We start from the raw sequence: 22,003 nt of genomic DNA, 5'->3' as shown, positions 1-22,003 counted from the left end.
TAGATGAAAGGACATCCCACGAGTTTCCATGCTGTGATCAGTAATTAAAACATGCAAAAAATGGTCAATCTAGTAATGTGATTCAATGTGAAACCCTGATGAGAAAACAACAGGTAGTCTCTTGCTTTCACACTTATTTTGAACATTTCAATCTTGCTCCCAACTTCCAGCTTGTAAAATGGATAACAGCAGTTGTTATTCTGTCCTTTTTCCATTGGAATTTTCAAGGTTCTTCTCTGACTGACTCTGCTTCCTCTTACTTCAGACATCACTGTTCCCAAGAGAGGGAAAACACATGGGGGTGGCCATCACCTAAATTCCTCAGTTCCTCGCCAGAAACGCCCACTCCTTGTTGTTCTGATATGTTTTTGCGGTGTTTGCAGCATCTGGAGGTTGGACATTGTCCCTTAATATCCTAGCGCCACCACCCCCCCCCCCCCCCAATGCAACTTGACGAATCGGATGCCATGCTCCCAAGGCTGGATCCTAAGTACTTGTCATGACAGCTCCTGTTTGGTCTTTTACCATTGTATGGCTTGATCTAAGAGTTTGGTCCCAGGATCTTGTGTGTAGGGTAAATAATCAGAAACGCGTTTGTAAGTGAGTTATGTCGAGCTACAGAGAGCAGCCAAAATCCATGCAAAACCAGTCAGTGATGAAACCAAAAAGATTGAACCTGTTTAAACAAAGGCTAGCTCACCATTTTCTTGTTCCTTAAGTAAAAATGATCGTTACCCAGTCCAAGTTTCTATCAGCTTGAGCGATGCTCTTTCGAGCTCATTACCTTGGTTGCTAAAAACAAGCAAGCTTTCAGCAAAACCAGTCTTGTCACATCCGTGCTTCAATTTTAAGCAGGCTGCCTCTTTATTGAAATAGCAGGGACAAAGACAGAACCTAATTGCAAGTCCTCATTTTTGGTCTCAGTATTTACTAACTTTTACAAACTGAAGGCAGTAATCTTCCGTGACACAATGGATTTCAACATGTGGAAATGTGCGAAAGCTGGATTTAACAAATGTAGGGTGGCCTTTAAAACAGACAAGACTAAGCTAGCCAAAACCTTCATTAAACAAACCTGGATTATGTTACAATATATGATATGTTTTTTCCTTTGTTTAGAATGTTACAACTGCATGTAGGATCATACAATGTTTTTTATCAATAGAACACTTGTAAACAAACATTTATAATCATATTCAAAATTTCAGATATAATGCAGCTCTTTATTTAAGACACATTCCATGACAAAATCACTTTCTGGAAAGCATCTGATCAATTTCTCCATTCTTGTTGTACATGGAAACAATTTTCTTTGCATACGAAGGCATGTGCCTGCTAGCTCTGCATTCATTAGAGCTTCATAAGTCAGGAGCAAAGAAAGGCCCTTATTTCATCAAACTTACTTTTTCTTTTCATTTTTTTTGCTTTATCTTATCAGGACATACCTCTGTTCTCCCCATGTGCAATAAGTATATAGATAATTCCGGATGGTATGGTAGTCGAGAGAATATCGAGCAAATTCTAGACCCTTTGGACCAATCTGCACAGAAAATAACAAATTTAAATGAAAGTTATTTTCCAGTTTCTGCTGTCACTGATGCAACACCAAAAAGCTCTTACCAAGTTTAGCACAAATGCTATTAAGTTCCCAATAAACTTTGGGGCAGGCTGTGAAGGACCCTTCCCTGAGAAGGAGACAGTAATTTAAAATAGAAGTACACAACTTGTAAAATGTTTGCAACTCATGTAGGAAATCAGATTTGCTCTGTATAAATAAAAAAAAAAAAAAACAAAATCCCACAACTCTAGTTTTTAGTAAATTGTCAACTGTGGAGATCAGTACAATAATAATTTAGTATGGTATGACATTGGAGTATTCTAGTGGGATAAAGGCTGGATATGTTGTATGACACTGGAGTATTCTGTTTCTTCCTGCTATCTTATACAAAGGGCTACATAATATATATATATATATATATATAATTTGATAAATAGAAGGACCTTTCCTCTCCCCCCTCTCTTCTAATTTAGATTAAATTGTCCAAAATCAATTAACAATACATCTATGCCATTGGACCCACTAGGATGCGTCTTACACTTCTACAAATACAAGACAAGCACCCTTCTCTGGTCTGGAAACAAAGAAATGATCATCACAAGAACATATGGTTGGCATAAACCTACCTCCAGAGATGAAGATTATTGAGAAAGCTTACTGTGGAGAATAATATAAAACATGGGAGCCCTCTCTTTCAAACAATATCCACATTTACACATTTTCTTTCTTTCTCTATCAAAAACCCATTTACATAACAAGTTCTTTCTCTAACAAAACCCCAATTCGTTCTTTATCAATATCCAAGTAAAAGAAAAAGGAAACTGAAAGGTCTGGGCTAGGGGTGCTTGAAGGAATTATATGTGCTACAAAGCCAACGCTATTTTATTTAATATTGTTCATTTATTACATGCATTTCAGAAGGTTTTGTATTTGGTCTTTGTCCTTAGATTACATTGGATAGAAATCATATTGGTGATAGAGATCACTGATGAAGAGACATGATTTTCTATTGTCCTTGTAACCTTAAAAGTTTGTTATCAGCAGGAAAAAAAAAAAAAAGGTTTATTTACAACTTATGAGCCTTTAAAAGGCAATATGCTCATACAAGGTTGCAACATGTTGTACTACTACATGTGATAGAATGGTGTCCCAACCAGAACAGTATATGATTTTTAGTAACAAGGTGGATATTTGTAGAAGAAAAATATTAAACAGGACCAATAAAGAATTCTCAAATCTTTACCCACTGTCATTAAGAGAGTTACTGTGTTAAATCAATTATATAGTTTTTGAACAGATTTTGTTCTAAGGGTATAACACCCAAGAACTTCAACTAAGTTTGTAGAACTCAAACTTGTTAATTGATTCAATGAATAGACATCTATTTATACAAGTTCTAAGCTATCTAATCCTAATATTTAGGAGATAATATACAGCAATAAGATAAACTATAACAGAACTTTAAGCAATAAACAATAAAAGATAATAATCAAATCTACTCCTATTATTTCTCCTGATTTCTAGGAGTTTCAATCTTCAAACTCTCTGCTTATCTTTCCAGCACTTTAGCAGTCTTCTTTATCTCTTTGTAACACTCCTATTCCACTTAGGACTCTCCAACAGTTTTAATGCTGTCAACCGGTGATCCCTAATTTGAGGCTATAAACGGACACATCAGACTATTTGATGAGTCAATAAAGAATTATAGTCATTTTGAGTCAATGAAGAATTATAGCAATCCAACAAAGAATCTGTTAACCCTATAGTAGGAGAAATATTCTATAATGTGTCTCTTATTTGTTGGACTGATATTCAGCCAATTATTTTCAAAGAAATGTTTCTCCATAAGTATATCTTTTAACTACTATTTTTCTAAATTGTTTTTCCTGTCCAAATGAATTTAACAGACACATAAAATTATATGGAAAATTAATAAGATGGAAGGAATGGTCTTAGTCTTATAAGAAACTAATCTAAGGGATGTCACAATAAATCTTATTTCTTTGGAGTAAATTGTAATTTGCAGATAAAGTATAATTGCAATATGATAAATTACTAGAGAATAAGTTACAAAGGAAAAGAAGATACAAAAGGTCCAATGACTCATGCTCCTAACCTTTGGCCCTACTAGTAATGACTAGACTTCATTGGATTTAAAGTGAAGCCTTTGTTCTTTCTAGACTTTATGATCAAGAAATAAAGCCAAGTGTCTTTTGGATTTACAAACCCTATAAAATATTTTAGCTCTTAAAGAAAAGTCTTTTAACTCTATGCCTTCTTAAACTTAGTGAAGAATTACAAGCCAGATGTCTTTTGGCTTTACGAAAAGATTTAACATCTTTTGCTTTTAAGGAGTTTTGGTTTAAAAAGAATTGTTGTTTTGAAGGCTTAAAGTGAACATTCTAAAGGTGCAAAGGGGAGCATAGCATGGGAAATTTTGGAGGATTTTGCACATGAAATCTATGCAAAGGATTCCTAAATTTAAATATTACACATGATCACGTAATATATGTGGTCATGCTGAAATAAGTGATTATCAAAATTTAAAAGAAAAATATGATTTGGAATTTTTCCTTAAGTGCTGCCCCTATACCTCTGGCAAGTCACAAGAATAGGATGACAAACAGCCTGGCTTCTGTTATGGTCAGGAAAGAGAAAATCAGAACACGTGCAATATGAGAGGGTTGTGGAGACATTTCCAGAAAATTGACATTGTCCAATAATAAAAGTAAGACCTCACTACATACCTAATTTCGCATTATCATCTGCCTTGACTGTCTCCATAACAAAAGGACGTCGGTCACCCTGTAAAGATAATACAAGTTACTTTATGAAATTTTAACAGCAAAATGTATGTGAGAGCTGAGAATATTACACTGCTGGTTGTTGAAGTAATCTCCAAAAGATCTTTGACAAGATTGAGCATTTCTCTACCACGTTCATTTCTATCATTTCAATGAGAAAAAATAAAGCAAAAAAATTACCTCTTTCCATGTGTGGCAAGAAATAGTCAGTTGCATAAAATATTTACTCCCTAAATCAAAATGAACTTACCTGATGGTAACATATTGTGGATGATGTGTCATGTTGATTCCATTGTATTTTGGCACACCCATGTAACCCACTACCAAATCCTGAAATTTCCAAAACACTAACCCAGTATTAAGGCCACATGAAGAAAAATTATGTTTCTTAGGATATGGAGGAGAAAAGAACTCACTGCCAATGCATTTGTGTAGTCAAAGCAGCTGCAACAACCAAAAGTCCACAAATTAATACAAGTTTTAAGGGAAGAATAAGTAGAAATACTGCTCATTAGACATCCTATTCTTATAGGTAATAATTGAACCAATTTACAATCAGTCAATACCCCAGAGTATCATAGCACCATAAGATTGCACAGGGACCAGACATTAATCAGTATATTAGAAACCACGATACAAACTAAAATCAGGAGAGGCATAAAATGCAGTCTTGCTACAACTTCCAATTCCTATGATGCATATGAAGCACAGATGTTACACTCCAAGCTCAGGTTCAGACAGGGAATACGCCTGCACTAGTTAAATGCCTTTGTACAATTTGATTTATACAATTCTTCATCTTGCTCCATTAGAAAAGGTCAAAATGTTTCTTGATTGCAACATGTCAAAGCTAGTCGTGATGCTTGAATTTTTGGCCTTTGGTTCCCTGGAATTGGGGTGGAGGGAATAGGAATCAGGTAAAAGTATGTCTGGTTGCAACTTTGGATAAGGAATGGCCATTCCCTCCAAATGTGGACGGAATCCTCATTCCATTCCATCATAGATTGTTGCAATTACTTTTTAAACCCTTCATTTTTTTGAAAATTGTAAAACATCTGTCAGACCTTGAAGGATCTGACAAGGAACTTCGCAAGAAGGAGAATTAGGAAGGGTGACTGAATTTGGAAAGAGAGGGAGAGAGAGAGAGAATGAAGAGAATTGAGGAAGAATTAGAATGACTTTGATTCAAATTTCAGCATAGCTCAATACAATCAAGTGGTCCTTCATATAAAGAGGATCTCGCACTTTCATTTCTCACCAAGGGGAGTTTATTTACACTAGTACCCCCTTCTAGAAATAACTACCCAACTTCCTAATTGTGCATGTGACAGCCCGCCACCTGCCGTGGCTTATATCATGACAAATTCCCCCTAACTTGAGACATTTCTTGTCCTCAAGAAATAGTGAGTAAGCTGGCTGCTTGCGGAAATTGCCTTAGCAGGTCAGGCAAGTAATCCCAAGTACTGCTATCATGGGAAAGATTGGACCATTTAACTAACACTTGGATGATGGGGGCCCGTGCTTGTACAAGACTCTTTTGTCAAGTATTGAGCTGGGCTCTGGTGTCATGTCTGCCTCCCTCAACACTTGAGGTAAATGAGAAGCCACATGCTATTCTCCCACTGATTTCTTGAGTAAAGAGACATGAAAAACCGGGTAGATCCTAGTCTCTTCCAGTAGTTTCAGCCTATACGCCACATTTCCTACCTTGGCTTCAATTAGGTAGGGCCTATAGTACCTAGAGCTCAATTTGGTTATTTATCCACGAGCAATCTTCTTGAGGTGAGCTGGTCGGAGTTTCAAATAAACCTTCTCCCCCACATCAAACTCCTTCTCACTCCTATCCGCATATTGCTTCATGGAGTTTTGAGCCACTGCCAATTCTTTCTTGAGCTACTGCAATACACTTTGCCTTTTTTTCCAAATAGGCCTCCATAGTGGCCATAGTAGTCTCTTCCCCCATAGCTAGAAGGAGCAAGGGCTGATAGCCAAACAGTGCTTCAAAGGGTGACCTCTTGATCGAAGCTTGGTGGCTGGAGTTATACCACCACTGTGCAAGTGAAACCCATCTGTGCCATCCCTTAGGGTGGAGAAAACATAGGCACCTCAGGTACCCTTCCACACATTGCTTCACCTGCTCAATCTGACCATCCGTTTGAGAATGGTAGGCTATAAACATCTTCAATTTCACACCTAGAGCCTTCATTAGCTCTTGCCAGAATAGGCTGGTGAAGATTTTGTCTCAGTCAAAAATTATCGAATGGGGAACTCCATGCAACTTCATGACTTGGACTAGGAAAACCCTAGCCACCTCTTGAGCAGAATAGGGGTGAGTCAAACCAATAAAATGTGAAAACTTCGTGAACCTATCCACTACTACCATAATACAATCTTTTCCCTCTGATTTAGGCAAACCCTCGATAAAGTCCATGTATATGCTCTCCCATGCTTGAGCAGGGATAGGCAGGGGTTGTAATAGACCTGGTGGGGCTACTGTTTCATGTTTGCAACGACTGCACATGTCACAAGACATGACAAATTTAGTCACATACCTTTTTAGTTGGGGCTAGTAGAAGATCTGCCTCACCTTGTGGTAGGTGTTCTGGATGCCTAAATGGCCCCCCACGGGTGACTCATGTAGGGAGCTCAATATCTTCTTCTTTAGGATCTCGTTGTTCCCATTCACCAATCTTCCTTTATATCTCACCATTCCCTGATTCAGGGTATATCCAGGCTTGCTGTTGGGGCTTAGGATCAACTGTTCGTTTGGTTCCTTCATCTTGTTATCTCCTTCATAACTCTTCACCACCTCCTTGTACCAATCCGGGGTCACCACCATAAGTGTTGCAGTTTGCCCTTCCTCATAGCACCTGGAAAAGGCATCAGCAGCCACATTCTCCCTTCCCTTCTTATATTGTATGGTATAGTCCAAGCCCATGAGTTTCGCCATCCCTTTCCTCTAAAGATGTGTCTGCAATTTCTGTTGGAGGAGAAACTTCAGACTTTCGCGGTCAGTGCGTATGATGAACTAACCTCCTTCTAAATAATGTCTCCATCTTTCTACGGCCATCACCACCAACAACAACTCCTCCTCACGTATGCTCAGCCCTGGAAGATAAGGCCTGGCTAAGATAAGCCAGGGGTCTCCCTTCTTGCATTAACACCACTTCTATCCCTATGCCACAAGCAATCGTCTCAAGGATAAGGGTTTACTAAAATAAGGTAAACCCAACACCGGCGCCTTGGACATGGCATCCTTTAACTGTCCAAATGTCTTTTCTGCCTCCGACCCCCATCTGAACCCGTCTTTATTCAAAAGTTATGTTAATGGCCGACTTATGAGGCAATAATTTCTTATAAAGCATTTGTAATAACTTGTCAACTCAAGAAGCCCCTCAAAGCTTTCAGGTTGGTAGGTCTAGGCCAATTCACCATGGTTGCTACTTTCCTCATATCAGTACTCACCCCTGCCCCTGAAATAACATGAACCAAGTACTCCACCTACTTCTGACCAAAGGCACATTTAGACCATCTAATATACAAGTGGCTGGACTTGAGGATATCGGATGTAGTCCCTAGGTGCTGTAAGTGTTGGGTGTAAGTTTGGTTGTAGATTAGGATGTCATCGAAGAAAACTAAAAATTTACGTAGGAAAGGCTCAAAGACTTGGTTCATAAGTGATTGAAAAGTAGCTAGGGCATTGGTGAGCCCAAATGGCATCATTAAGAACTCATAGTGGTCATGATGGGTTCGAAAGGCTATCTTGTGGATATCATCAGGTTTCATGCGAATCTAATGGTACCCCGAGCATAAGTTTAATTTGGAAAAGATGGAAGCATTCTTCAGTTCACCAAGCAAATCTTCAATTATAAGGATTGGGAATTTATCTTTGATGGTCAAGGCGTTAAGTTGACGATAGTCAATGCAAAAGCGCCATGAGCCATCCTTCTTCTTGACAAGTAGGACAGGGGATGCATATGGGCTTTGGCTTGGTTGGATTAGGGATTACTAAAGCATCTCCTTCACCATTTTTTCAATTTCAATTTTCTGGTAAGGAGAGTATCAATAATATCTGATGTTAATGGGTTCTGAATTGGGTTTTAGGTTGATTGAGTGGTCGAAGGATCTTTTGGGTGGCAGAGAGTTAGGTTCTACAAACAATTCCTCATACTCAACCAAAAGCATATTAAGATAGTTTAGTTGATGTACCTCTAACTGATTTTGGTCTTGATTGAACATTGTTAGGTGAAATTCTCCTTCCAATTCACTTCCTTCCTCTACCTCCTCTACTGCTTGGATTGAAAACAATTGGGTTACTTAAGCCCACTTGTTTTTGAGTAGTTTCTATAGCTTCCTTCCCTTGATCATCTTACAAGCCCCGATTTCCCTACTGCCTGTGAGAGTCATCTTCTTGCCCCCCTTCTCAAAAGTGACTTCCATTCAGTTAAAGTCGAAGCTGATAGGGTTGACTTGTTTCATCCAATCCACTCCCAAGTCCCAACACCACATCACAGCCCCCTAGCTTGAGCAACCTTAGATCTGCCTCAAACAACTCACCATGCATTTCCCAACAAAACCCAGTGCAAGCTGATTTGCTTAGCACCTTGTGACCATTGGCAATGGTCACCGACAAGGGTTGGGTTCCTATCATCCTGCAATGAAGCCTCTTGGCAATGCTCTCGTCCAAAAAACTATGAGTACTCCCACTGTCGATTAAAATCATCAAACTACCCTCCTATACCTCAATGTTATTAAAGGCTCAAGGCGCACTAAGATGCAAAATGGTGTTGGAGCCTAAGGTACAAGGCAAGACGCGCGTCATAGAACTAGGCGCATGCTTACTAAAAAAAATAGAAAAATATATATCCTACTTGAAAAATAAGGTACAAAATAAGTCTTAACTCCTAATGACATATTTATAAGTATGTTATTAAGAAAATTAAAAAATTCAACATATACTAATAAAAAGAACAATAAAAAATGCCAAAAGATGTAATATAAAAGTCTTTAAGTCAACTTAAATTAAATCTTAAAAAAATTTATAAGTCTTACATCTTAATCAAGATTAACTAATTATGCATTTTAAATAATCTAAAAATCATCTTCTTCATCAAGATCAAACATTTCCATATTTTCATCATTAGAAACATGATCTCTAATATCTTTTTCCACATCATCTACTCCTCTTGTTGGATGATTTATATGGTTTAGAAGTGTGATGATAGTTTCATACATTTTTTTGATAGATAATATACTAGACTTGAATTTGCATCTTTCTTTGTATAATGAAAACTCTTTCTTTGTATAATGAAAACTCAGCCTCTGTAGTGTCTATAAATATTGATCATGTCAATAGAATGTTGATCATTAAATATTGAGTGTAGTTTGACTTTTTATTACTGGAATAATATAATTTTAAGAAAATCGAGACTTGAACAGCTTTAACAAAACATTGTTGAAGTAAATAAAACACAATCAAGGAAGATGGGAAACTAAAGAAAAGCCACTAATTTAACTTGGGCCTATGAAAATATAATTTTCTTTTTCCCTTTTCGTCCACTTCTTGCATATGGAGATCATAAGTGATATATAGAAGCCTAAGAAAGATGGTTGCAAGTATGGGGGTGCTGTTTTGGTGACTTAATGTTGCATTTTGTTATTGCATGCCTTGAATTTGTTCAATTCTCCCTATCTATCTTCATCTAGTTCAAATTTGATTGGAGCATTTGAAGTAGTAGCCTTTTTACTTATTGTCAATTTGTAGTTGAAGCAATAAATTTACGGAAAATTCTTGAGAGCCAGAATGGCTTACCGAGGGGCTTACCGAATGGGGGCAAAAAGACCAAAATGCCCTCGCCCACTTTGCAAATTTGCAAAGTGGGCCATTGCCCTGCTCTCTCCTCTCCTTCCTCATCTTCTGCTTCTCCTTCTACTCTGCCTTCTAATAACAGTAGTTGGCGCTTGCATTGGTGTCTCAGAAAGTACCTATCTCCACATCTGTAACATGCTCCGAGTTGCCTCTTAAGATCATTAGCTCTCCCACCAAAGTTGGGATTAACAAAATTCCTTCCTCCCACATGACCTCTCACCAGCTCCTTGTTAACACCCTTGTTATTCCCTCCTCGTTGCCAATTCCTCGAGTGTACAATCCTTTGTTGTTGCACCCTCTGCTTCTTTAACAGCACCTCCACCACCATCTCTTGCAACTTGGCACTCTTAACTGCCTACTCCACTGTTCTTCGCCTGATCATTTTCACCGTAGGCTTCAAATCTTCGCTCAGGCCACTAAGGAAGCTAGAGACAAAATATGCCTCCATTAGGTGAGGATCATGGCTACCCCATCAAGGATCTCAGCTCCTCAAACCTCCTTAAGTATGACCCCACATCACCCACCTGCTTCAGTTTATTGAACTCCTCAATGGGCTCTATTTTCTTGATTTCCCCTCATTCTGTAAATTGTTGAAGTTGATTGCCCATCTCCTCCCTCATTTGGTTGATATCATCTCTCATTCTATTAAGTCCTCCTTTCATCTTGCGATCAACTGTCATGATCGCATCATGGTTTTCTGGTTGCTGACTTCCAGTCAGTCCACCCGGTCCTAGAATTGCCCCACCGTCGAACTGAGTTGCAGGAGCTACGACTCCATGTTCTTCATGCGCATTCCTTTGGCCATCTCTCACGCCCGTAATACCCCTTGCCGGAATCGTTGCTCTAATACCAAATGTCACGGCAGTGCTATGACAATTAGCAATTCTCCTTATTCAACGTGAATCGGAGGAGTGTGCTAGAACTGAAAAGAAGAACGAAGAAGGAAATGTAGAAGAGAAGAGAAAGGAGGAAAAAAAATAAGAGAGAAAAGAGTAATAGAATCTTTGATTGAATTTCCTGAATACCTTTTACAGAGGAAGGAACAAGCTTATATAGCTTGACCTGTGGGTGTTACCATAGCAGATCACACCCTCTCTAACCAACTATTTTGTCCTATTCTAACACTAGGACACCTAGTAGATTATGCCATAACAAACTAACCAGCTGGAAAATAAATGCAAGAGAATAAAAATACTAACGCAGTATAATTATGTAATATCCCAATTTAACACGAAACTTAGACGCAAAAATTAGATGTCTCCTTGTGTCGTGACACACTATTTCTTCATGATCGCTTCTACCATGATCTCTTGCAGCCTTACATTCTTGACTGCTTCTTCCACAGTCTCCGACCTGAGCATCTTGACTATAGGTCGGAGCTCTTCATTCAAGTCAGTCGAGAAGCTCGAGACAAAATATGCTTCTAAGAGATAGGGGTTCAAGGTAACCATAATCAATCTCAACTCTTCAAACCGTGCTTGATAAGCCTGCACACCCCCTTCTTGTCGCAATTTATTGAATTCTTCTACTACATCCTATTTCTGTCACCACATCTTTCACATAATTTGTCTACAAATTCCCCCCAAGGACACTCTCCCCTATTCTGTGACCAGCCCTGATACCAAGCATCCCCCACATCATTGAGGACAACCAGTCCCTCTTGCCTAAGTTTCATTTCCATATACTCTTCCTCCCTCGGGGCTACCTCGATTTTAGAGGCCCCGACATTCCCATTCCTTCCTCTAACACTGGTAAGGACCAGTTCAATCCTTTTTCTCGGGGGAAAATCAAGTAACAAACTTACTTGGTTTTGACATGTAAACATTACCATGAAGCTCCACAACTGCTCACGAATTTGTTTTCCCACCTCATCTCATATCCCATCCAACCTCCTCTCCAAATTGTTGAGGGAAGCATCCACCTTTCGGTCCATCGCCATAATCGCTTCATGGTTGCAATTGGATCCGATCTCAAGCAATTCCACCCAAGCTTGCAAGTCAGTCACCGTCACATGGAATTGCTGCACCTGCGACTCAAAATTTTTCATTCGAGTCCCTTCTGCCATCTCTTCTCTTTTGGCCTAGAACAAGCTCTGATACCAATTTGTCAAACCTTGAAGGATCTAACAAAGAACTCTAGAGAATTCGCGAGAATTCTAGAGAATTAGAAAGGGTGATAGAATTCGAAAAAGAGGGAAAGAGAGGGAGAGAGAGAGAATGAAGAGAATTGAGGAAGAATAGAATGACTTTGATTCAAATTTCAGCATAGCTCAATACAATCGAGCAGTCCTTTATATAGAGAGGATCCCGCACTTTCACTACCCGCCAAGGGGAGTTTATTTACACTAGTACCCCCTTCTAGAAATAACTACCCAACTGTCACAACCCTAGGGGCAAATCCGTAAAGGGCCGATAGTAGCCATTAGTTGGTGTTAAGAGGTTAGTTAGGTTGTTGTTATATTGATATAAGCTCTATAAAAGAGACCAACTATTGTGAGAATGTATCATTAGAGAATAATACAAAAGTCTTTCTCTCATTTCTCTCTCTCTCTCTCTCCCTCTCTCTCGTTCTCTTTTTCATTTCCTCTCGTTCTCTCTTTCTCCCTCCTTCATTCTATCAGTTTTCCTACATTCATTTCTTTCTTGGAATTCAATCCAAATTCCCTCAATTATCCAGCCCATAATCTAAGGGCTTGACGAGTGGTATCAAAGCCGAACGAATCGGCTATGGGGTAATTGGCGAAAGGCATCACGGTGAGGGCCGACATCAGAACTTGCTAGCAATAGCAACTCCGACGCAGTCACGATAGTGCAGACAATTCCAACGAGTCAGTGCCATTAATTCAACAAAATCTTGAGAAGTGGTAGTCACAAGCAATCGAAGGAGTAGACAGGACTCACGAATGCCAGCAAGAGGCAACCCAAGACGAGGCATAACTGAAGATTGAAGGACATGACGCGACCCAAGAAAAGGCGGAACTGACGGAAGCGAATACAACTCAAACGAGGCATAATTGGAATTCGGAAGCGAGGAGCCTGGGCTTGGGTAGGCAAACACGGGCGACGGCTTTCGGTCAAATCTTGAAGGGTATCACGGCAAAGAAGGCACCGGAAGCGGGGAGGAAGGTGTCGACGAGGGCGGTAGTGAATTCCAATGGTCGCAACTTGAAGGCAAGCACGACAGAAGCAAACCCAAGGGTGCGACGAGGGTGATTGAATTCTAGCACCTTGGGTGTCAATTGCATATAACACCTAAGAAAATTCCGACGAAGCTAGGGTCGGAAGTTGAAGGCGAAGGATCAAGAATCAGTCTTGAACTTCAAGACTGATACTTCTTGGCTGAGAAGTTCGGTCATTTCTTAAGCAAATTCTGACAATTGGTGATTCTCAATTGCTGCTATTTCAATTGAGATTCTCAACTCGGACTTGAAAGGACTACAATGGTGATCAAAGGCAAATTTCAGCGGAAGTTGGGCAAGCAAATTTCGGTGATCCTAGAAATTGGACGGTGATTGGGTGATTCCAGGCAATCTTGAAGATGCGATTCTAAAGCAAGGACAGATTGTTGTGTCGGAGGTGGATTTGCAAGGAATTGAGCTGAAAAGATGGATACAAGAATTGCAAATACTTGGGATAGTTTTGACAGCAAATTAAAAGGTATATCAAGTAAGCTTGATGATTTTTTCAAGTCTACCAAGAAAAATCGAGTTGAAGACGAGAGTTACAATGAGGAGTTCAACAAGATGAAACATGAGGACTCGGTTAGGGAGTATTGGGTTAAGTTTGAGAAATTGAAAACACGGGCACTCCATTCTCATCCAACCTTGAATGAGTCTTATTTTGTATCAATATTCACTAAAGGTCTTAATGTTATGCTGAGGCTTATGGTGAATACGTTCTGTTCTATGACGGTGGAAGAACCGGTGGAGAAGGCGAGGCTGCAAGAATTAGCCTTGGAATCCATTTGTAGAAAGCACGGGCCTGTTACTTAAAATTTTCCTTAAGAGCAACCAGCAGGACAAAGATAATTCTATGGCTACCCTCAGTTTACAGCAAAAAGTTAATGAATTGCACACAATGGAACAGGAAATTCAAGAAGTAAAAGATAATCCTATTGAGGAGATCTTTAGGGAAGATGAGGAAGTAGAAGATGTTGTGAATGTAGGAAAGGAAAATATCACAGCAAATGATATTGTTGGAGATTTCATAGCCGTTGAAGAGGCAAAGGAGTTGGTGCTGATTTTGGTAGAAGGAAATGAAGGCAGTACTTCAAACGAGTTTGAAAAACCTGCTGAACAACAGGATGTTGTTTCCTCTCTCATTCATCAGATAAAACCAGGAAGGAGGAAGAAAAAGAGGCCAAGGTGAGTAAGAGAAAAGAACAAGAAAAGGTGAAGAAGAATTCAGATTACGAAGGCTGAAATTGGATGAAGAATAGGGTCCGCAGCTGTCAATTCTTAGGGACAAAAATTGTTTGAAGGGGTGGGGATTGTCACGACCCTAGGGGCAAATCCGTAAAGGGCCGATAGTAGCCGTTAGTTGGTGTTAAGAGGTTAGTTAGTTAGGATGTTAGTTAGATTGTTGTTATATTGATATAGGCTCTATATAAAGAGACCAGCTATTGTGAGAATGTATCATTAGAGAATAATACAAAAGTCTTTCTCTCATTTCTCTCTCTCTCTCGTTCTCTCTTTCATTTCCTCTCATTCTCTCTTTCTCTCTCCTTCATTCTATCAATTTTCCTACATTCATTTCTTTCTTGGAATTCAATCCAAATTCCCTCAATTGTCTAGCCCATAATCTGAGGGCTTGACACCAACTTCCTAACCGTGCATGTGACAGCCCGCCACTTGCATGTTATATTCCCCTGCCATGGCTTATATTATGACAACATCCTTAGACAAAAATAAACTAAAATAAAATTTTATTAATGCACAAAAAAATTTTATTAACAGCCAGAAAATAAAAATAATATTTTATTAACAGCAAAAAATAAAATAATATTTTATCAAGACCCAAAAATAAAAATAAAATTTATTAACAACCAAAAAATAAAAATAATATTTATTATTATTTACTCTTAAGGTCATTTTTGTCGTAGTTATTTTTTCAATCCACTCCATCCAAGTTCTAGCGTATCAAACACAATAATGGATAGAGAGGTCACTCCATTCCTATTCTCATTCCCATTTCCTTTACTTCCATTCCAGTGAACCAAATGGGCCCCAAAGATATTCTCCAATTTCCCTCTAAGGAAAGAAAACAAGAAAGAAACAACACTCCACATTATAAAATTAAATCAAATAAAGCAATGAGGCCACTATAAAGTCTCATGTTGCTAAGCAGGTCCTCTTTTGAATGGAGAACTGAGTAAAAATGGTTGACTTGATTTTATTCACATAATTCCAAAATTGCTACTACTTTCTTTGTCCTGAAAGAGATTAAAACTAAGTTTCTGTGTGCACCTGTAGAGGGGAGAGGGTCACGATGCTGCTTTTTCTCCAATTGCACAGACTCTGTTTAGCTTTTTAATCATGTTAAACAACTCTGATATGAGACTTGGTTCTATCTATAATATTCTAGATCTGTACGAGATCCAGTGTTTTAAGTTATACCTGTTATTACCTTTCTCAAAGTTTCTAGATTAGCACAGGTAATTCATAAGAAATATCTTAAATTTTTTTAAGGTTGCTTAACCCTAAACGAAGAATTTTTGAGTTTATTTGGTTTCAGATCTTAAAAAATGAATGCTAATTGTTTTTTCAACTAAATCGTCCTGCACCACAACTCCAATTGTCTTTGTTGTTGGGACATAAATTTTACAAAAATTATCACTTGTCACATTTTAAATTAGGAAGGATATCCCTTGATAGGAGTTGGTGTAATCCTTTTTAATCTTATACACTTTTCTTTTATGGCATCATAAGAAAGAAGATCCTAGAGAAACAGCAATAATAGCAAAGAACATGCTTGGATGATCAGGTATGGGGAAAATGCAATCTCATTATGTAAGAGTGCAGGCTGTAGGACCAGGAAAAAAAAAAAAAAGATTTAACACATTACCTGTAGCAAGATGGTGCAATAACATCTACTAACTCATTTGCTGGCAGACAGAAATAGGGAACCTGCTTTAGTTAAATATAAAGTTTGATGAAGCAGCATTCTAGTGAGTGTTAAACATAATCTGCAAGGATGAAGACCGTATTACCTCTTCAATATGGCCATCTAAATGCTTCAAGTGGACCTATAAAATAATCCAGCAAGTATTATCAAGCACAAACTCACATGTGATTCATAAGGTATATAAATTCAACCTGTGGTGCATCAAATAAAATTATCCTTAGAACTCTCTAACTGTCCATAAATCCTCATTAAAGCAGACTTCTAAAATGCAAATCACTAACAGCTATGAAATCATGACAACCAACAAATCCAACTTTTTCTTTCTTGCTTCCCTTCTGGAAAGGAAACTTCTAACAAATGCCAATAACATCAACATGCATGCAGAGTATATAAGAAAAGGAAAAGAAAGCTATCAGCCATATATCCAATAAATTCAAAATAAGACGAAAAATGAGGTCAGGGTAGAAAATTGAACCTTGTAATCTTGCATAAACTCGTAATGCATAACTGTTTCTGGTTCACTGCTAGCTGCTTTTAGAAACTTATCTAGCCCTTCACGGGTTCCATTATCCACTAGGGAAGAAAAATAAACAAAGTGTGTAAGTATAGATCCCTGTTGCCTGTTTATTATTTCCACTTAATACAAATTCTATTACATTTCATGTACAGTTTGTGGTTGGAAGACCATAGAAACATGATATTACATCCATTGCCCATGTCAGTGATGAGACATTGCTAGAGTTCCATAAACTTAAAAATACTTTATGTAACAAACAGGATGTATGGTTTTAATTACCACAATTTGTGCCTAAAACATAAAGCTTCTCCAAATTCAAATGGTGCTCGACGGATCTTAATGCTGCAGGTTAAGAAATTACCCTGCATTATATTTGTAGAAGTTACAGGAAAGAAAAGAATCAAATGATGAAGTCTTGAAGATAACAGATCCAACATAAACCGTACCTTGCACTTGGCAACCAACGCCACAGAAAAGGAGACGCTTGACACCTGCTGCCTGTTGTCAAGATAAAATGACAAGGTACCTCTTTAAAATTTTAACAACTAGATACTAGTCACACTGCCTTTATCCATTGCAAATACTACAGTAACTGAACTGAGAAAAGTGCACTTTCTGTAAGTATTTTCCAGTTTGTATAGAACTCAAGCCCATTAACGAGATTTCTTAAAGTACACAACCATAAAGGAACATGAAAACGAGCAGCTTTTCCTTAGGGTTGAATTTGTTGTATTTTCACAAATACTGAAAAAGGAAAAATCACAATTATCATAAGTAACCACAAGCTTCCTCTTTATATTTAGTGATCACAGGGCCAAAGAAAACCAAGTATGAAACATGAGGATACATGCTCTTCCAATCATATGGCTCCAAGAATACTCATTTTTGTAAGAGCAGACAAAATTGCTTCTCGGACTACCCAAAATGAATATGAAAAATATGACAAAGAGTTAAGAAAGCTGACAAGGAACCTTAATCTGATCAAATGTGCTATCAATTAGTGTGGAGAATATTCTGAAGTACAAGTTTTTCATTATACAAAACTAGTGGTTTGTCAATAACAAGTTAAAGATGTGAGAAAGGACCAAACAAATAGGAAAATATTTATTATTAAGATAAGTGACGGGAAGCACCTCAACTAACGCAAGGGTATTCAGGTTAGGAGATAATGTTGGCTTAACACCTTTAGCAGCTATAACTTCTTCAGGTGTCCTATTGCAAATAGATAAAATCAGATATCAAGTAGGAAAATAATAAACTCAAGGTAGGGCAGGGGGAATTTAGTCCCCTAGCCCAAGTGTGCAAGAGTATTGGCATTTTGAGATAGGATGTAAACCTTGCCAAAACAGGTCTGGGACTGAGCCTATCCTGTGGATCACTGAAATAGATAGAATAAGTAGGCTAAAATGAAAAATGTTCAAAAATTTATGACGCATAAAAAATAGCTTAACTAGTCAATGAGCTGCCAATTATAAATAATTTACAGCCACTACCTTTGCACACAAATGACAGCTTCTACCATGCCTGCTTTTAGCATTTCAACTGCAATTGTTGTAACTATCCCAGTCCACTGAGCTCCTACCATAGAATATTAATGCAGTTAAAAAAAAGGCTAGAATAAATTATTTCAGCACATGATCATTGCAGTTCACCCATATAATTACAAGGTCACTTCCATCAAAATATGCTCACCCACATCAATCATTATTTCATCCAAAACTAAGAAGGAAATTCCTTTCAATCCCTTTCCAAGTTATGGGGCAATCTTTAGTTTTGAATCCTTTGAACATGGCTATGGAAGGAAATGTTGGGGGCAAAGGGGCAATATGTATAGTAAAGGTAACATGGCTTAGGAAACTTGCCCACAAAGACATTAAGAACCTTAAGCCATGAACCAATAAACAAAGGGTATAGGATAAAACCTATGAAAAAGCAAATTAAGAATATAATACAAAAATAAATAAATAAATTCAAAAACCTCACCTTCAATTGGCTTAGTTTTACGAGCATAAAGTATCTCCTCATACACTCCCAAGTAAACCTCATCCAAAGAATCTCCTTTTCTACCCCGGCCATGGACCATAGATTCTAGGCCCTGAAACAGAGAACAGAGACACAGCTCAGAAAATAGTTGCGGTGAAAATGAAAACAGCCTACAGATGGTTGAAAAACCGGAAAAATAGATATCTGGAATGGCTTTTATTAGCTATGAAAATTAAAAAAAAATCTCCACTCTTGAAGTCTTGAGATAGCATGAGGTTAACAGTTTCCCCCACTTTTCATGTACTAGAGTTCATCAGATTCTAACTACTAAAAGACAAGGCACCCTGATGTGCCAAGGCAGCCCAGATTCTAAGCACAACCAACAACATGAAGTTCAAGTATGATTTGATGGGTTGTAGGTCATATGTTTGACATTCATTCTATAAATATATTTCAAAAATCTTTTAGAGCACTGAGCACAATTCAGAATATGTGAACTAATAACAAGAGAAGTTTTTGGTACATCAATGAAAAAATGTATAAATCAATACTGCATAAAAGCCTTTTCAATTGATATGTGTCTTCAACTAAATTAGATATGCATTGAAAATTTGAAGTGATAAAAAAAACTCGTTATAACTTTATAAGTGTATTTTGTATAATTTCAAACACTCAAAATGAAGTGGAAAAGAGATTTTATTTCAAGTAGTCAACCATGATTTCTCAGATCTACATATAAAGGTGTTCCCATTGCATGAGGCTACACCCTCTTTGTGAGGGTTAAGGAAGGGTTATTTTTGCATGCAGGCTAATTATTTCTTTGCAAAGAAATTGTTTCCACAATTCAAATCCATCCATGGCCATCAAAGCTAGCTCTCTCTTCTCAGATCTAAATACAAATTACTAAAAATTTAATTGGATGATATTAACTTGAATTAATGTAAGCATGTCAACTATTGCCTAATGAAAGCAACAAAAAAATGAAAAAATAACAATAAAAAGACAGATTGGATAGGATTATCGAAAGGAGAGGCCAAGTTCATGAGCTTGGAGCTTGTTGAAAGGTTTTATTAGCTTGCTTGAAGGGAGCCAGCCTAGCATGGAGTCACACATTGTCTTTGAGCCTTGACAAGCCTCCCTCCCTCCCTCCTCACACAACCATCAAATTATTATTCCTGACATTGCCACATAGAAAGGATGCTACTCTAGATCAACATGAGAAATTTCCATAATGACAATGAGTATATCTTTGAAGAAAGTGAAAGCATTTCAACTTCCCAATCCTTAAAAAAATAAATTCATAAAACTTTTCCGATCCAAAGTCACATGGAATTCAACCAATTTTTTGGTTCTTCAATAGAAAGAATAACAAAAAAGTAGTTTCTCTCTCTTTGCAAATAGCAATGATTATGAACCTAGAACCCATATCTCATATAACAGTTTTCCAAAACTGATGACATTTAACATCTTTCACTACAGTACTTGCAATTAACAATCTGTTGACTTAAAGCTCTGTGATAGTTATTTGAATGGGAAAATATGGTGAAAAGAATGCAATATATAAAAGTTTAAAATGGTTCACTTGTCCACAAGAAAAAAAAGCCCAATAAATGTAATACAACCATTCTATTGAGTTCTATCACTCAAAGAAACACCATATGTATATGCAGTAAATGTAAGAGCACCGGGAATCATACATCAAGTAATTATTTCAATTACAAGATTACAAATATTTCAACCAAACTAATATATGATCTCATAAATTGATTGATATCATAACATGTGTTCAATCTATGATTTGGAATCTTCCTGTTAACTGAGCAATGATCAATCAAAACCTTGCAATATTTCAGTAATCTTGAACAAGCTGATTGTTCAATGGCACAACAGCGGGATTTCTACCCTGTAGGTGGAGTCAACTACTAATTTCTTAATAGGTTTGCGGTTCCTGTACACACGATGATCCTTTGTGGATCATGCGTACTATATTAATCTTCACGAGGAAATAGATCATGACAAACAATATTCACATAACGAATGAATAAGTAAAAGGAAGAAATGGAAAAGAACTCACTTCAATTCTGGACATACCATCTCCTAAGAAAGCACAAGCATTCTTCACGTGCGCTATGTAATAAGAATCACACAACCCACATCGGCTGCCAAAAGGCACAAAAATTCAATACTATACAGATCAATACAGTTCCTCTAAAGACTGCTTCAAACCCCAAAATTACCAATCTTGAATCTCAATAAAGAATAGAAAAATGAAAACAGGTTTTTCAAGAAAAGAAGTAGAGTGTGAACCTGCAGTGGTCCTTGGCTGGATAAGTTCCGCCCGGAGGAATGGGTCTGGACCTTTTCCTCCAGTCTTCTCTTAGCTTCACTGAGTTTGTTGGGTTTGAGTTTGCATCTGTGATCACCAAACCGAACCACAAAAACTACTTCAAAACCCTATCCACGTGAACATATAAAGGAATATGTGTGTGTATGCGCGTGTTTAGAGAGAGAGAGAGAGAGAGAGAGTCGAATGCTCTACGTATGTACCCTTAGAAGAAGATGATGAAGCAGCAACAACGGATAGAGAGAGGGGTAGCGAAGAGAGCTTGCCACTGATTGTAGCCATGGCCATGGCAGAGTGATGAGTGCCCTGGTAGTAGTTCCAGGAATCGTTGTGCGCCACAGATATATATAGATATATAAACGCTACTAAGTAAGTATATCAGTTGCGACGTCGTTTCCAAGAGTCAGGTGATTTCCAAAATTGGAACATCAAGATTAATTTACAAATAAAGTTTTTTTTTTTAATAAACAAAATTCGACATTTAAACTTAATAATATTATTAAATCATAATCACAATAATTATGTTTATTTTTTTGAATTTGTGACCATGGGTAAACATTTTTTTATTGAACAACACAGCTAGTTAGCAAATTATGTCATTTTATACTCTCTTAAAATATTAAAAATATTTTTTTTTTTACTAAAATCATAAACACATACCAAATTATTTTTTTGCCCTTCTCTTCACCTTATAGATCCAGTAAGCACATAATGATACTTCAGCTAGACTGGTGCCCTGGGAAGGGTAGTAAATGAACTGGCCATTGCCAAGATAAGATAGAAACAACATTAAGCCTTAATCCCAT

The 22,003-nt window shown here is 37.7% G+C and overlaps 1 protein-coding gene across 1 annotated transcript; it reads right to left on the bottom strand.

Moving 5' to 3' along the window:
• Positions 1–1,045: 1,045 nt before the first annotated feature.
• LOC127799458 (7-hydroxymethyl chlorophyll a reductase, chloroplastic) lies at positions 1,046–21,551 on the bottom strand. The gene is made up of 19 exons (XM_052333501.1): positions 21,401–21,551; positions 21,161–21,266; positions 20,928–21,012; positions 18,854–18,965; positions 18,364–18,448; positions 18,207–18,248; positions 18,004–18,082; positions 17,317–17,368; positions 17,150–17,212; positions 16,829–16,926; positions 16,439–16,474; positions 16,294–16,355; positions 4,779–4,806; positions 4,613–4,692; positions 4,434–4,503; positions 4,306–4,363; positions 1,621–1,685; positions 1,446–1,540; positions 1,046–1,341 (listed from the first exon to the last, which is right to left on the bottom strand). The coding sequence occupies exons 1-19, from the start codon at positions 21,483–21,485 to the stop codon at positions 1,251–1,253; spliced, it is 1,392 nt and encodes a 463-aa protein (XP_052189461.1). The 5' UTR covers positions 21,486–21,551; the 3' UTR covers positions 1,046–1,250.
• Between the last annotated feature and the right edge of the window lie 452 nt (positions 21,552–22,003).

The sequence above is a fragment of the Diospyros lotus genome, chromosome 4 (assembly GCF_014633365.1).
Source record: "Diospyros lotus cultivar Yz01 chromosome 4, ASM1463336v1, whole genome shotgun sequence".
In the NCBI taxonomy this organism is placed as follows: Eukaryota; Viridiplantae; Streptophyta; class Magnoliopsida; order Ericales; family Ebenaceae; genus Diospyros; species Diospyros lotus.
The sequence above is the reverse complement of the archived record's forward strand: the minus strand, read 5'-3'. Positions and strand labels throughout refer to the sequence as shown.

What these genes read in the sequence shown, in the direction of transcription:
- LOC127799458 (XM_052333501.1), bottom strand. Translation starts at nt 21,485, where the DNA reads ATGGCCATGGCTACAATCAGTGGCAAGCTCTCTTCGCTACCCCTCTCT. An exon ending in ATACCCTTGCGTTAGTTGAG is followed by an intron (nt 17,369 to 18,003) that starts GTGCTTCCCGTC and finishes TCTTGACAACAG; the next exon opens with GCAGCAGGTGTCAAGCGTCT. An exon ending in TGTTTTAGGCACAAATTGTG is followed by an intron (nt 16,927 to 17,149) that starts GTAATTAAAACC and finishes TTTCTTCCCTAG; the next exon opens with TGGATAATGGAACCCGTGAA.